Consider the following 13,710-nt stretch of genomic DNA (forward strand, 5'->3'; position numbering starts at 1 on the left):
CGTGTAGACGGTTGGCGTGGATAATATGTGGAGATTACCGCAATGAGTGAACTGAAAGGGGCGTGTACCTCTGAAGTCAGGCTTGTGGCGACATTCACTGATTAAAGCGGAGCTCCTCCCAAATATGGAACTTCCACTTTTTAAACCCCCCCCTCTCCGCTGTCACATTTGGCACCTTTCAGGGGGGAGGGGGCAGCAGATTCCCGGCACCCCCTTCTCTTATATTTCTATCACACTACAATGAAATGATTTGTATTCTTTGCAGCGCTGCGCTCTCTCACAGCGGGAGCCCCGAGGTCGTCTCTGACAGCGATCGCAACTTCCTGGACGACGCCCACAATGTCAGTCAGTGGAGGGAAGTTCTCCCCGGAGAAGAGATCCCCTTCGAGTTTGAGACCCGAGAGAAGCTCAGACACAGGTAACGGAGCGTGGGGCACGGGTGACTCTCCTGCTCTCTCTGCTCGCTGACTCTCCTCCTCTCTCTCCTCGCTGACTCTCCTCTCTCTGCTCGCTGACTCTCCTCCTCTCTCTCCTCGCTGACTCTCCTCCTCTCTCTGCTCGCTGACTCTCCTCCTCTCTCTCCTCGCTGACTCTCCTCTCTCTCTCCTCGCTGACTCTCCTCCTCTCTCTCCTCGCTGACTCTCCTCCTCTCTCTCCTCGCTGACTCTCCTCTCTCTGCTCGCTGACTCTCCTCCTCTCTCTGCTCGCTGACTCTCCTCCTCTCTCTGCTCGCTGACTCTCCTCTCTCTGCTCGCTGACTCTCCTCCTCTCTCTGCTCGCTGACTCTCCTCTCTCTCTCCTCGCTGACTCTCCTCTCTCTCTCCTCGCTGACTCTCCTCCTCTCTCTCCTCGCTGACTCTCCTCCTCTCTCTCCTCGCTGACTCTCCTCCTCTCTCTCCTCGCTGACTCTCCTCTCTCTGCTCGCTGACTCTCCTCCTCTCTCTCCTCGCTGACTCTCCTCCTCTCTCTCCTCGCTGACTCTCCTCTCTCTGCTCGCTGACTCTCCTCCTCTCTCTGCTCGCTGACTCTCCTCCTCTCTCTGCTCGCTGACTCTCCTCTCTCTGCTCGCTGACTCTCCTCCTCTCTCTGCTCGCTGACTCTCCTCTCTCTCTCCTCGCTGACTCTCCTCTCTCTCTCCTCGCTGACTCTCCTCCTCTCTCTCCTCGCTGACTCTCCTCCTCTCTCTCCTCGCTGACTCTCCTCCTCTCTCTCCTCGCTGACTCTCCTCCTCTCTCTCCTCGCTGACTCTCCTCCTCTCTCTCCTCGCTGACTCTCCTCCTCTCTCTCCTCGCTGACTCTCCTCTCTCTGCTCGCTGACTCTCCTCCTCTCTCTGCTCGCTGACTCTCCTCCTCTCTCTCCTCGCTGACTCTCCTCTCTCTGCTCGCTGACTCTCCTCCTCTCTCTGCTCGCTGACTCTCCTCTCTCTCTCCTCGCTGACTCTCCTCTCTCTCTCCTCGCTGACTCTCCTCCTCTCTCTCCTCGCTGACTCTCCTCCTCTCTCTCCTCGCTGACTCTCCTCCTCTCTCTCCTCGCTGACTCTCCTCTCTCTGCTCGCTGACTCTCCTCCTCTCTCTGCTCGCTGACTCTCCTCCTCTCTCTCCTCGCTGACTCTCCTCTCTCTGCTCGCTGACTCTCCTCCTCTCTCTGCTCGCTGACTCTCCTCCTCTCTCTCCTCGCTGACTCTCCTCCTCTCTCTCCTCGCTGACTCTCCTCTCTCTGCTCGCTGACTCTCCTCTCTCTGCTCGCTGACTCTCCTCCTCTCTCTGCTCGCTGACTCTCCTCCTCTCTCTGCTCGCTGACTCTCCTCCTCTCTCTGCTCGCTGACTCTCCTCCTCTCTCTGCTCGCTGACTCTCCTCCTCTCTCTCCTCGCTGACTCTCCTCTCTCTGCTCGCTGACTCTCCTCCTCTCTCTGCTCGCTGACTCTCCTCCTCTCTCTCCTCGCTGACTCTCCTCCTCTCTCTCCTCGCTGACTCTCCTCCTCTCTCTCCTCGCTGACTCTCCTCCTCTCTCTGCTCGCTGACTCTCCTCCTCTCTCTGCTCGCTGACTCTCCTCCTCTCTCTCCTCGCTGACTCTCCTCCTCTCTCTGCTCGCTGACTCTCCTCCTCTCTCTGCTCGCTGACTCTCCTCCTCTCTCTCCTCGCTGACTCTCCTCCTCTCTCTCCTCGCTGACTCTCCTCCTCTCTCTCCTCGCTGACTCTCCTCCTCTCTCTGCTCGCTGACTCTCCTCCTCTCTCTCCTCGCTGACTCTCCTCCTCTCTCTCCTCGCTGACTCTCCTCCTCTCTCTCCTCGCTGACTCTCCTCCTCTCTCTCCTCGCTGACTCTCCTCTCTCTGCTCGCTGACTCTCCTCCTCTCTCTGCTCGCTGACTCTCCTCCTCTCTCTGCTCGCTGACTCTCCTCCTCTCTCTCCTCGCTGACTCTCCTCTCTCTGCTCGCTGACTCTCCTCCTCTCTCTGCTCGCTGACTCTCCTCCTCTCTCTCCTCGCTGACTCTCCTCTCTCTGCTCGCTGACTCTCCTCCTCTCTCTGCTCGCTGACTCTCCTCCTCTCTCTGCTCGCTGACTCTCCTCCTCTCTCTGCTCGCTGACTCTCCTCCTCTCTCTCCTCGCTGACTCTCCTCCTCTCTCTCCTCGCTGACTCTCCTCCTCTCTCTCCTCGCTGACTCTCCTCCTCTCTCTGCTCGCTGACTCTCCTCCTCTCTCTCCTCGCTGACTCTCCTCCTCTCTCTGCTCGCTGACTCTCCTCTCTCTGCTCGCTGACTCTCCTCCTCTCTCTGCTCGCTGACTCTCCTCTCTCTGCTCGCTGACTCTCCTCCTCTCTCTGCTCGCTGACTCTCCTCCTCTCTCTCCTCGCTGACTCTCCTCTCTCTGCTCGCTGACTCTCCTCCTCTCTCTCCTCGCTGACTCTCCTCCTCTCTCTGCTCGCTGACTCTCCTCCTCTCTCCTCCTCGCTGACTCTCCTCCTCTCTCTGCTCGCTGACTCTCCTCCTCTCTCTCCTCGCTGACTCTCCTCCTCTCTCTCCTCGCTGACTCTCCTCCTCTCTCTCCTCGCTGACTCTCCTCCTCTCTCTCCTCGCTGACTCTCCTCCTCTCTCTCCTCGCTGACTCTCCTCCTCTCTCTCCTCGCTGACTCTCCTCCTCTCTCTGCTCGCTGACTCTCCTCCTCTCTCTGCTCGCTGACTCTCCTCCTCTCTCTCCTCGCTGACTCTCCTCCTCTCTCTCCTCGCTGACTCTCCTCTCTCTCTCCTCGCTGACTCTCCTCCTCTCTCTGCTCGCTGACTCTCCTCCTCTCTCTGCTCGCTGACTCTCCTCCTCTCTCTGCTCGCTGACTCTCCTCCTCTCTCTGCTCGCTGACTCTCCTCCTCTCTCTCCTCCTCCTCTCTCCTCCTCGCTGACTCTCCTCCTCTCTCTCCTCGCTGACTCTCCTCCTCTCTCTCCTCGCTGACTCTCCTCCTCTCTCTCCTCGCTGACTCTCCTCCTCTCTCTCCTCGCTGACTCTCCTCCTCTCTCTCCTCGCTGACTCTCCTCCTCTCTCTGCTCGCTGACTCTCCTCCTCTCTCTGCTCGCTGACTCTCCTCCTCTCTCTCCTCGCTGACTCTCCTCCTCTCTCTCCTCGCTGACTCTCCTCCTCTCTCTGCTCGCTGACTCTCCTCCTCTCTCTGCTCGCTGACTCTCCTCCTCTCTCTGCTCGCTGACTCTCCTCCTCTCTCTGCTGGCTGACTCTCCTCCTCTCTCTGCTCGCTGACTCTCCTCCTCTCTCTCCTCCTCCTCTCTCCTCCTCGCTGACTCTCCTCCTCTCTCTCCTCGCTGAATCTCCTCTCTCTCTCCTCGCTGACTCTCCTCCTCTCTCTCCTCCTCGCTGACTCTCCTCCTCTCTCTCCTCGCTGACTCTCCTCCTCTCTCTCCTCCTCGCTGACTCTCCTCCTCTCTCTCCTCGCTGACTCTCCTCCCCTCTCTCCTCGCTGAGTCTCCTCCCCTCTCGCTGACTCTCCTCCTCTCTCTCCTCGCTGACTCTCCTCCCCTCTCTCCTCGCTGAGTCTCCTCCTCTCTCTGCAGACATACTCATGACTTGCGGATCCACCAGCTGCAGGTGCGGGTCAGCGGTTGGGAACAGATCAGCGCCGTGTCGGTGGATAAAGTCGGCACGTTTTTCCGTTACGCCGCTCCTGATAAGAACCCGTCTTCCTCCTCGGTGAGAAACTCCGCCCTCTTCCTGGAGAGGGATTTGTAGGGATTGTGATTTTATTTGTACAGGAAGATCGGCGTGAAGATCGGCGTAGAGTGAGTGAGATGTAAACGTTCGTACTTCTGTGCTTTGTGTTTCAGGTCGGAAGTCCGATCAGCAGAACGAATATCATTCATCCGCAGGTCTATGTAAGTCGAATGTTCTGTGACCTCCGAAGCCACGCCCCCTCTGTGACCTCCGAGACCACGCCCCCTCTGTGACCTCCGAGACCACACCCCCTCTGTGACCTCCGAGACCACGCCCCCTCTGTGACCTCCGAGACCACGCCCCCTCTGTGACCTCCGAGACCACGCCCCTCCAATCTCAGGAAATGGAAATAAATGGGAAAACGCACAGAGAGAGAAACGTTTATTATAAACGCATCTGAGAATATTAGTCCATAAAAATAATCGATGGAAATGAGAACTCCTCCCCCACCCCATCCCCCCTCCCCCTCTCTCTCTCATTTCCATCGATTGTCTCTCCCGGCTTTGTTTCCAATATTCCGTCATTTTATCTTTGTTTAGCCAACCGACGCGTTTCATGGAAGCGTCTGATTGGAGTGGTGGAAGGTCTTGGTGTATATATAACGGCCGAGTCTCTTCACATGGAACGCTCGGATCTTTTTACGATCTATTTATTTATCTCTTTGTATCTCTTTTTTTCCCGTGTGTAGTTCTCGGCGCTCCCTCCAGTACGCGTTGTGTTCGCTGTCACCATGGAAGGCAGTGCAAGGAAAGTGATCACCGTCCGATCGTCTCTGATTGTGAGGAACAAGCTGGAGATCCCCATGGAACTCCGACTGGACAGTCCATCCGCCCCGGACAGTAAGTGACCCCGCGCGCCCCGGACAGTAAGTGACCCCGCGCGCCCCCCGGAGAGTAAGTGACCCCGCGCGCCCCCCGGAGAGTAAGTGACCCCGCGCGCCCCCCGGAGAGTAAGTGACCCCGCGCGCCCCCCGGAGAGTAAGTGACCCCGCGCGCCCCCCGGAGAGTAAGTGACCCCGCGCGCCCCCCGGAGAGTAAGTGACCCCCGCGCGCCCCCCGGAGAGTAAGTGACCCCGCGCGCCCCCCGGAGAGTAAGTGACCCCGCGCGCCCCCCGGAGAGTAAGTGACCCCGCGCGCCCCCCGGAGAGTAAGTGACCCCGCGCGCCCCCCGGAGAGTAAGTGACCCCGCGCGCCCCGGACACAGGACAATTCATGACCTCCTCCCCCGGCCTCCTCTCCCCGCTCCTCAGCGCACACACGACCATTCATGACATCCTCCCCCGTTCTCCTCCCCCGGTTTCCTCTCCCCGCCTCCTCCCCCCAGCCTCCTCCCCCCGCTCCTCGGCGCACACACGACCATTCATGACATCCTCCCCCGGCCTCCTCCCCCCGCTCCTCTCCCGCCTCCTCACACCGATCCTCAGTGCACACACGACCATTCATGACATCCTCTCTGCCTCCCTCACAGAGCCGGTGATCCTTCCTGCGGTGATGCCCGGAGATTCCTTTGCAGTTCCTCTGCACCTGACGTCTTGGCGGCTCCAGGCCCGCCCCCGAGGAATGGGCGTGTTCTTCTGTAAAACTCCCATTCACTGGACCAATGTCACCAAGACTGGGGAGGTGTCCAGCAGTAAACGTGAGTGTCACTCCATGGACACCGAGAACAGCAGATATTTCAGGTAAGGGAAGTTCTCCCGGTGACAACAAATCTCAATCTCCTGTTCTGGTGTCACTCAGACTTTATATAATAATATGAGAGGAGTGCGGAGTCACCCATAGGCCATCGGAGATAGCGCAATGTAATATGCTGATTGCTGATTGGCTGCTCAAGGCAAGGATAGAGGAAACCATCAGCTGTCTGTGTATTGTTGGGGAGAATGTCATTCACTTCCTGTCCAGGAGACACAACAGGAAGTGGGAGGGTTTAGATTTGTGTGTTTCTCTTGGGACCTCAGTCACCCCCCTCCCCCCTCTATACTCCTCCCCCCCTCTATACTCCTCGTTTCTTATCCTGTCACTGGTCCTGTGTATTGTTCCCGTGTCTTTAGCTGTGTGCCCCCCCCCCCCCGGGACATGTTGGGGGTCTCGGCTGTGATCTGATTGTTCGCTCTTTTGAACACATTTTTCTTTCTATTCTTGTACCGTATTATTCTTCAGAGATAATTGTGGGGGAATCATCAGTCAGACAGCCCCCCATCCCCCCATACTAGTCATATAAGGGGGGGGGGGGGCATCAAAACTTTTCTGGGGCTTCATACTAAATAATATAAACTTCTTAAAAATTCAATATTTATTAGAAAAACTGTTAAAAGACAAATCCATAGAAAACCGTGTACAGTCCTGACGGATTTCTTGTCCTTCATTGCATAACGGTATTAGATGGCAATTGCCAACATGTTTTGCCTACCTGGGCTTCTTCAGGTCTTGACACTATATCCAATAAAACCAGGATATGAATATCTATAACATACGTAGCATTACAGTAGTTTTTACATATAATCAGGAAGGATGGACCCCATAATCACCGCTCTATGGTTCGGGGATTCAGAATCATGACCACTATTCAGCGTGTCGGGTAAATTATCTTCCTCGTCCCTCATCTTCCACTTCCAGGCGTTTGGCTGTTTGGCCCCTTTCACTCCACCGGCTGCCAGACTTTCATCTTTCCACACCCAATCCTGGGCCGCCCCTTTCACACTCCGCCCCTTTCTTGTCTGTGTGATGTCATCACTGGGGGCGGGGTTTTTGTTTTTTATGACTTTAGTGCATTTTTTGTATTTTTTGTATTAAAGTGTAACTTTAGTCAGAAATGAAGTCCTGCGCGCTCTTCCTTCACATGGAGCCGTCGTATTTCCTTCATATTCTCTTTATAGTCTGTCGTGGGATTCCATGCTGGATGACTGGAGGCCGGCCCCTTGTGCAGGCCGGCCCCTTGTGCAGGCCGGCCCCTTGTGCAGGCCGGGCCCCTTGTGCAGGCCGGGCCCCTTGTGCAGGCCGGGCCCCTTGTGCAGGCCGGGCCCCTTGTGCAGGCCGGGCCCCTTGTGCAGGCCGGGCCCCTTGTGCAGGCCGGGCCCCTTGTGCAGGCCGGCCCCTTGTGCAGGCCGGCCCCTTGTGCAGGCCGGCCCCTTGTGCAGGCCGGCCCCTTGTGCAGGCCGGGCCCCTTGTGCAGGCCGGGCCCCTTGTGCAGGCCGGGCCCCTTGTGCAGGCCGGGCCCCTTGTGCAGGCCGGGCCCCTTGTGCAGGCCGGCCCCCTTGTGCAGGCCGGGCCCCTTGTGCAGGCCGGCCCCCTTGTGCAGGCCGGGCCCCTTGTGCAGGCCGGGCCCCTTGTGCAGGCCGGCCCCTTGTGCAGGCCGGGCCCCTTCTGCAGGCCGGCCCCTTGTGCAGGCCGGGCCCCTTGTGCAGGCCGGCCCCTTGTGCAGGCCGGCCCCTTGTGCAGGTCGGCCCCTTGTGCAGGCCGGCCCCTTCTGCGGGTCTAAAAAACATGAAGAATGACGCCCTATACTGAATATACAATCCACCAATACACGGGGAGGGATTTACTGAAGGCCAATAGACTCTCTCCACGTGCAGATCCTCCAGAGTTTAGTAGATGAGCTAAAACTTCACTTGGCAAAGAACAGCCAATCACATGCAAAGGAAAATTGTAAAAAATGCATTTTTGTTTGCACATGATTGGATGATGGAAGTCAGCAGAGCTTCCCCTCATTTACTAAGCTCTGGAGCAAAGTGCACAGTCTTCAGTGAATCCACCCCTCTGTCTCGCCCCGCTCTGCACATGCTCAGTTGCTCTCTCTTTGTATGCACCGTGCCGGTGTTCTGCCGATGAGTTTCCCCCGGCGGATAATGACCCCGCCCCCCTGTACTGCGCTGGCCCGGTATGAACCACAACGGGGCGATGGGAATAGCCAATGGTAAATATCTCAGAGTCGGCTGAATGACGACGATATTGTGACGGACGCTGCCGATGCTCGTGATACTCTGCAGGGGGGCGGGTGCATTACTGTTATATCGTCTAAGGGGCGGAGACTTGCAGAAGAGGCGGGGTTTTTAATTGTTGGGCAGAGCTGATAACTTGGGGGTGGTATTAGCAATAAACTACACGTCCTTGTGGGGCGTGTTTAAACAAATGGAGGGCGGGTTTTGCCATGTTGATGGGCGGGGTTTTGCAGTGTTGATGGGCGGGGTTTTGCCGTGTTGATGGGTTGGGTTTTGCCATGTTGATGGGCGGGGTTTTTCCATGTTGATGGGCGGGGGTTTTTCCATGTTGATGGGCGGGGTTTTGCCATGTTGATGGGCGGGGTTTTTCCATGTTGATGGGCGGGGTTTTGCCATGTTGATGGGCGGGGTTTTGCCATGTTGATGGGCGGGGTTTTGCCATGTTGATGGGCGGGGTTTTGCCATGTTGATGGGCGGGAGTTTTGCCATGTTGATGGGGGGGGGGGTTTGCCATGTTGATGGGCGGGGTTTTGCCATGTTGATGGGCGGGAGTTTTGCCATGTTGATGGGGGGGGGGGTTTTGCCATGTTGATGGGCGGGGGTTTTTCCATGTTGATGGGCGGGGGTTTTTCCATGTTGATGGGCGGGGGTTTTTCCATGTTGATGGGCGGGGTTTTTCCATGTTGATGGGCGGGGTTTTGCCATGTTGATGGGCGGGGTTTTGCCATGTTGATGGGCGGGGGTTTTGCCATGTTGATGGGCGGGGGTTTTTCCATGTTGATGGGCGGGGTTTTGCCATGTTGATGGGCGGGGTTTTGCCATGTTGATGGGCGGGGTTTTGCCATGTTGATGGGCGGGGGTTTTACAATGTTGGCGGGCGGGGTTTTGCCATGTTGATGGGCGGGGGTTTTTCCATGTTGATGGGCGGGGGTTTTTCCATGTTGATGGGCGGGGTTTTGCCATGTTGATGGGCGGGGTTTTTCCATGTTGATGGGCGGGGGTTTTTCCATGTTGATGGGCGGGGGTTTTTCCATGTTGATGGGCGGGGGTTTTTCCATGTTGATGGGCGGGGGTTTTTCCATGTTGATGGGCGGGGGTTTTTCCATGTTGATGGGCGGGGGTTTTGCCATGTTGATGGGCGGGGTTTTGCCATGTTGATGGGCGGGGGTTTTACCATGTTGATGGGCGGGGTTTTGCATTGATGGGCGGGGTTTTGCCATGTTGATGGGCGGGGTTTTGCCGTGTTGAGGGGCAGAGTTTTGCAATGTTGATGGGCGGGGTTTTGCCATGTTGATGGGCGGGGGTTTTGCAATGTTGATGGGCGGGGTTTTGCCATGTTGATGGGCGGGGGTTTTGCAGTGTTGATGGGCGGGGTTTTGCCATGTTGATGGGCGGGGTTTTGCCGTGTTTCGGGGTCACAGTGTAGATGAAGGATATTCGGTGTCTTCCTGATCGTTCTCCTCTCTCTCCTCTCAGGTTCTGTGTGGCTCTGAAGAAGGAGAATTACCCGGATTACATGCCCTCCAATATCTTCTCCGATAACGCCAAACAGATCTACAGACAGCCGGGTCACACCGTCTTCCTTCTCCCCACCGTGGTCGTCTGCAACCTCCTGCCCTGCGAGCTCAACTTCTATGTGAAGAGCACCCCGATAAGAGGAACCCTAAAACACGGCAAGGAGACGGCGCTCCCCACAGCCGACACGTCGCAGAACTTCGAGCTGGGTGAGGATTCGCCCAATTATCAGTGGGAGGAGCTTTGTACTGGAGGAATTGACCGCTTGCTGATCACCCCGTACCCAATACCCCATATCCAATACCTCATCCCCCATATCCAATACCTCATACCCCATATCCAATACCTCATACCCCATACCTATATCCAATACCTCATACCCCATATCCAATACCTCGTACCCCATATCCAATACCACATACCCCGTACCCCATATCCAATACCTCATACCCCGTACCCCATATCCAATACCCCGTACCCCATATCCAATACCTCATACCCCGTACCCCATATCCAATACCTCATACCCCATATCCAATACCTCATACCCCATATCCCATATTCCCTACCCCATGTCACATACCCCTACCCCATATCCAATACCTCATACCCCGTATTTCATATTCCCTACCCCATATCCCATACCCCGTATCCCATATTCCCTACTCCATATCCTTGTATCCCATATCCCATGTCACATACCCATACCCCATATCCTCGTATCCCCATATCCAATACCTCGGGGGTGTGGGGGTCACGGGTCTCGCCCCTCGGGGTGGGGGTCACGGGTCTCGCCCCTCGGGGTGGGGGTCACGGGTCTCGCCCCTCGGGGTGGGGGTCACGGGTCTCGCCCCTCGGGGTGGGGGTCTCGCCCCTCGGGGTGGGGGTCACGGGTCTCGCCCCTCAGGGTGGGGGTCACAGGTCTCGCCCCTCAGGGTGGGGGTCACAGGTCTCGCCCCTCGGGGTGGGGTTCACGGGTCTCGCCCCTCGTGGTGGGGGTCACGGGTCTCGCCCCTCGGGGGGTCACGGGTTCCGCCCCTTGGGGGGACACAGGTTCCGCCCCTCGATGGGACATGGGTCCCGCCCCTCTGGATTTCTCATCATACTATCAGTGCTGCTTTGCTGCAAACTTAAAGGCATGCTGGGAGTAGTGGGAGGAGTTATCTGGAAATTACATGAGAAAGAGATCTTTCCTTGTGTGAAAGCTTTGTGAATTGAGCCCCTTTTCTTTTTTTCATCTTTCATTGTGTAACTTTGTAGCCAATTTTTTCTTTGCTCTCTAAGGAATGTCTTTCTGGGCCGTTCCCCGGAACTCCTCCCTCATATTTCCTCCTTCATTATTATTGGACAGGAATCTCTCTGGAGAATTTCCCGCACTGTAAGGAGCTTCTCATCCCTCCGGGGACTCAGAACTACATGGTGAGGATGAGACTCTACGACGCCAACAAGCGGCTGCTGAACCTCACCATCCGCATCATGTGCCGGGCCGAGGGCTCCCTGAGAATCTTCATCTCCGCACCTTATTGGCTGATCAATAAAACAGGTGGGTCATGTGATGCCGGGGGGGGGGGGGGGGGAGGGGGTTATAGCTATTGATCCGGTTCAGGGAAGGCGCGTTCTCGGTATGATGTGTTCATCTATGTAATACGAATGTTCCAAAAAAACGCTACGACCTCTCACCCCAACCCGACCCTTGGAATGGCCCAGCACCTGAAGAGACCCTCGAAGGGGTTAAAGCTGAACTTTAGTGACATGTTGCGCTCCCTGGTTCCTCCTTCCCTTCATGCTGATGACATTTTCCTCTCCTAGGTCTGCCATTGATCTTCAGACAGGACAACGCAAAAACGGACGCTGCGGCGCAGTATGAGGAACACGAGCTTGCCCGCAGTCTGAGTCCTCTCCTCTTCTCGTATGCCGATAAGGAGCTTCCCAACCTGTGAGTCCCTCTGATGGCCGCTGTGACGTCACTTATTGATCTGTTTGTATTATTGATAAGATGATTGGTTGCTGTTATCTGCAGGATTGTGACCCTCTCTGGTACTGGCCATAGACACGCCAATGTGGTGACCTTCACTGATGTGGTGCAGGGAACGCTGCAACTTCCTGTGCGTTTCCTGCGCTGCATCGCAATCGCACCGCGTTCTGTCATCTGCGGGTGTAGAATGCAAAACATTCCCTGGATGGCGCCCAAGCTAAGCGGCCGACCTCCGGTGTTCACAGAGCAAAGGAGCGGCTACTCAGCGCGGGACCTGGAAGCAAGTGGAGATCGCGGTAGTTGCGGTGTAGTAGCGGTGTAGTAGCGGTATCTACTGATTTGTAGCTCCCGGGGGCACCAGTCATGTATAGTATATCCACTTGCTGATGGTTGTACGACTTTGTACAGCCTCAGCGCGGCTCCCAATCTCTAACAGGCCGTCTTTTTACGGCCGCCCCTTTGCATGTTCCCCGCGCGAGCTCCCGAGCGCGCAGCGGGGAACTGCTGTGCTGGCCGTGTCCCTTGGACACAGCCAGTCACAGATCGCCGTGAACGGCCAATCGGAGCGGCCGTTTCCTAGGCGATCTGTGCGGCCAATGAGAGATGATCTCATATGTTTACATATGAGATCATCTCTCATTCCTGGCTCTCGCAGACAGCGGTGCTGTCAGGGGAGAGAGGAGACGGATCTGTGTCTCTTGTACATAGAGACACAGATCGGTCACCTCCCCCAGTCACCCCCCTCCCCCACAGTTAGAACACAATTTAGGGTACACATTTAACCCCTTCCTCACCCCCTAGTGTTAACCCCTTCCCTGCCAGTCACATTTATACAGTAATTAGTGCATATTTAGAGCACTGATCGCTGTATAAATGTGAATGGCGCAAAAATGTGTCAAAAGTGTCCGATGTGTCTGCCATAACGTCGCAGTCCCAATAAAAATCGCAGATCGCCGCCATTACTAGTAAAAAAAAAAAATAATAATAATAATTCTGTCCCTTATTTTGTAGCCGCCAGGGCTGGACTGGGACAAAAATTTGGCCCTGGACTTCATCCAGACTGGCCCACCGGACAACTCCCGCACCTCCCCGGCCACCCAAGCCCACTCTCCCCCTTCACTAGCCACTAGCTGTTCTATTTTATTAGAGTAGAACGGCTGGTACTGGTACTTTTATAGGCAGTACCAGTGGGGAAGTTAGACATTATTTCACCCGGGGCAAAGAATCAGTTTGGTGCCCCCCCCTTATGGGACAAGAATAGGCAGAAGTGAGAATCGCCCAGGCCATAGCAGTTGAGTCAGCTGTCTGTCCCCTCCCCCATGCTCCTCTGTTCCCCCCAGGTGAGCACTGCGGGGAGGGAGAGTAGATGAGCACTGTGGGAAGGGAGAGACAGAGGAGCAGAGGGGGCGGCGGTCTGCTGTCAATGAAGCTGGCCCACTGAGCCATCAGCCCACCGGGAAACTCCCTGTAGTCCCAATGGCCAGTCCATCCCTGGTAGCCGCTATAACTTTTGCGCAAACCAGTCGCTTATTGCGATATTTTTTTTTTTTTTTTTTTACTAAAAATATGTAGAATACGTATCGGCCTAGAGACTGAGGATAAAAAAAAAACGTAAAAAAAAATGTTGCTATTTATTATAGCAACAAGTAAAAAAATGTTTTTTTTTTTCAAAATTGTCGCTCTATTTTTGTTTATAGCGCAAAAAAATAAAAACCGCAGAGGTGATCAAATACCACCAAAAGAAAGCTCTATTTGTGGGGAAAAAAGAACGTTAATTTTGTTTGGGAGCCACGTCGCACGACCGCGCAATTGTCAGTTAAAGCGACGCAGTGCCGAATCGCAAAAAGTCCTCTGGTCAGGAAGGGGTTACAGCCTTTCTGGCACAATAATAATTTTCATGGCCTCCAGAGCTGCCCCTGTACTGGCAATGTCCCCATAGAGACCAATCACCACTGCCTGCCCTCTGTGAGCTGGGTGATCTCGGCTGCCGGCCTCTCTCTCCCTCGGCTGCCGGCCTCTCTCTCCCTCGGCTGCCGGCCTCTCTCTCCCTCGGCTGCGGGCCTCTCTCTCCCT

At 55.9% G+C, this 13,710-nt stretch overlaps 1 protein-coding gene across 1 annotated transcript in view; it reads left to right on the plus strand.

Moving 5' to 3' along the window:
• VPS13D (vacuolar protein sorting 13 homolog D) overlaps positions 1-13,710 on the plus strand; it is a 335,026-nt gene that overhangs the window by 114,824 nt on the left and 206,492 nt on the right. The window contains exons 41-48 of the mRNA XM_040326719.1: positions 266-418; positions 4,057-4,192; positions 4,327-4,374; positions 4,902-5,052; positions 5,681-5,891; positions 9,624-9,871; positions 11,014-11,205; positions 11,472-11,598. Coding sequence (XP_040182653.1) covers positions 266-418; positions 4,057-4,192; positions 4,327-4,374; positions 4,902-5,052; positions 5,681-5,891; positions 9,624-9,871; positions 11,014-11,205; positions 11,472-11,598 — 1,266 coding nt within the window. The remainder of the gene's footprint in view (positions 1-265; positions 419-4,056; positions 4,193-4,326; positions 4,375-4,901; positions 5,053-5,680; positions 5,892-9,623; positions 9,872-11,013; positions 11,206-11,471; positions 11,599-13,710) is intronic.

This window comes from Rana temporaria, chromosome 10 (genome assembly GCF_905171775.1).
Source record: "Rana temporaria chromosome 10, aRanTem1.1, whole genome shotgun sequence".
NCBI classification, from domain to species: Eukaryota; Metazoa; Chordata; class Amphibia; order Anura; family Ranidae; genus Rana; species Rana temporaria.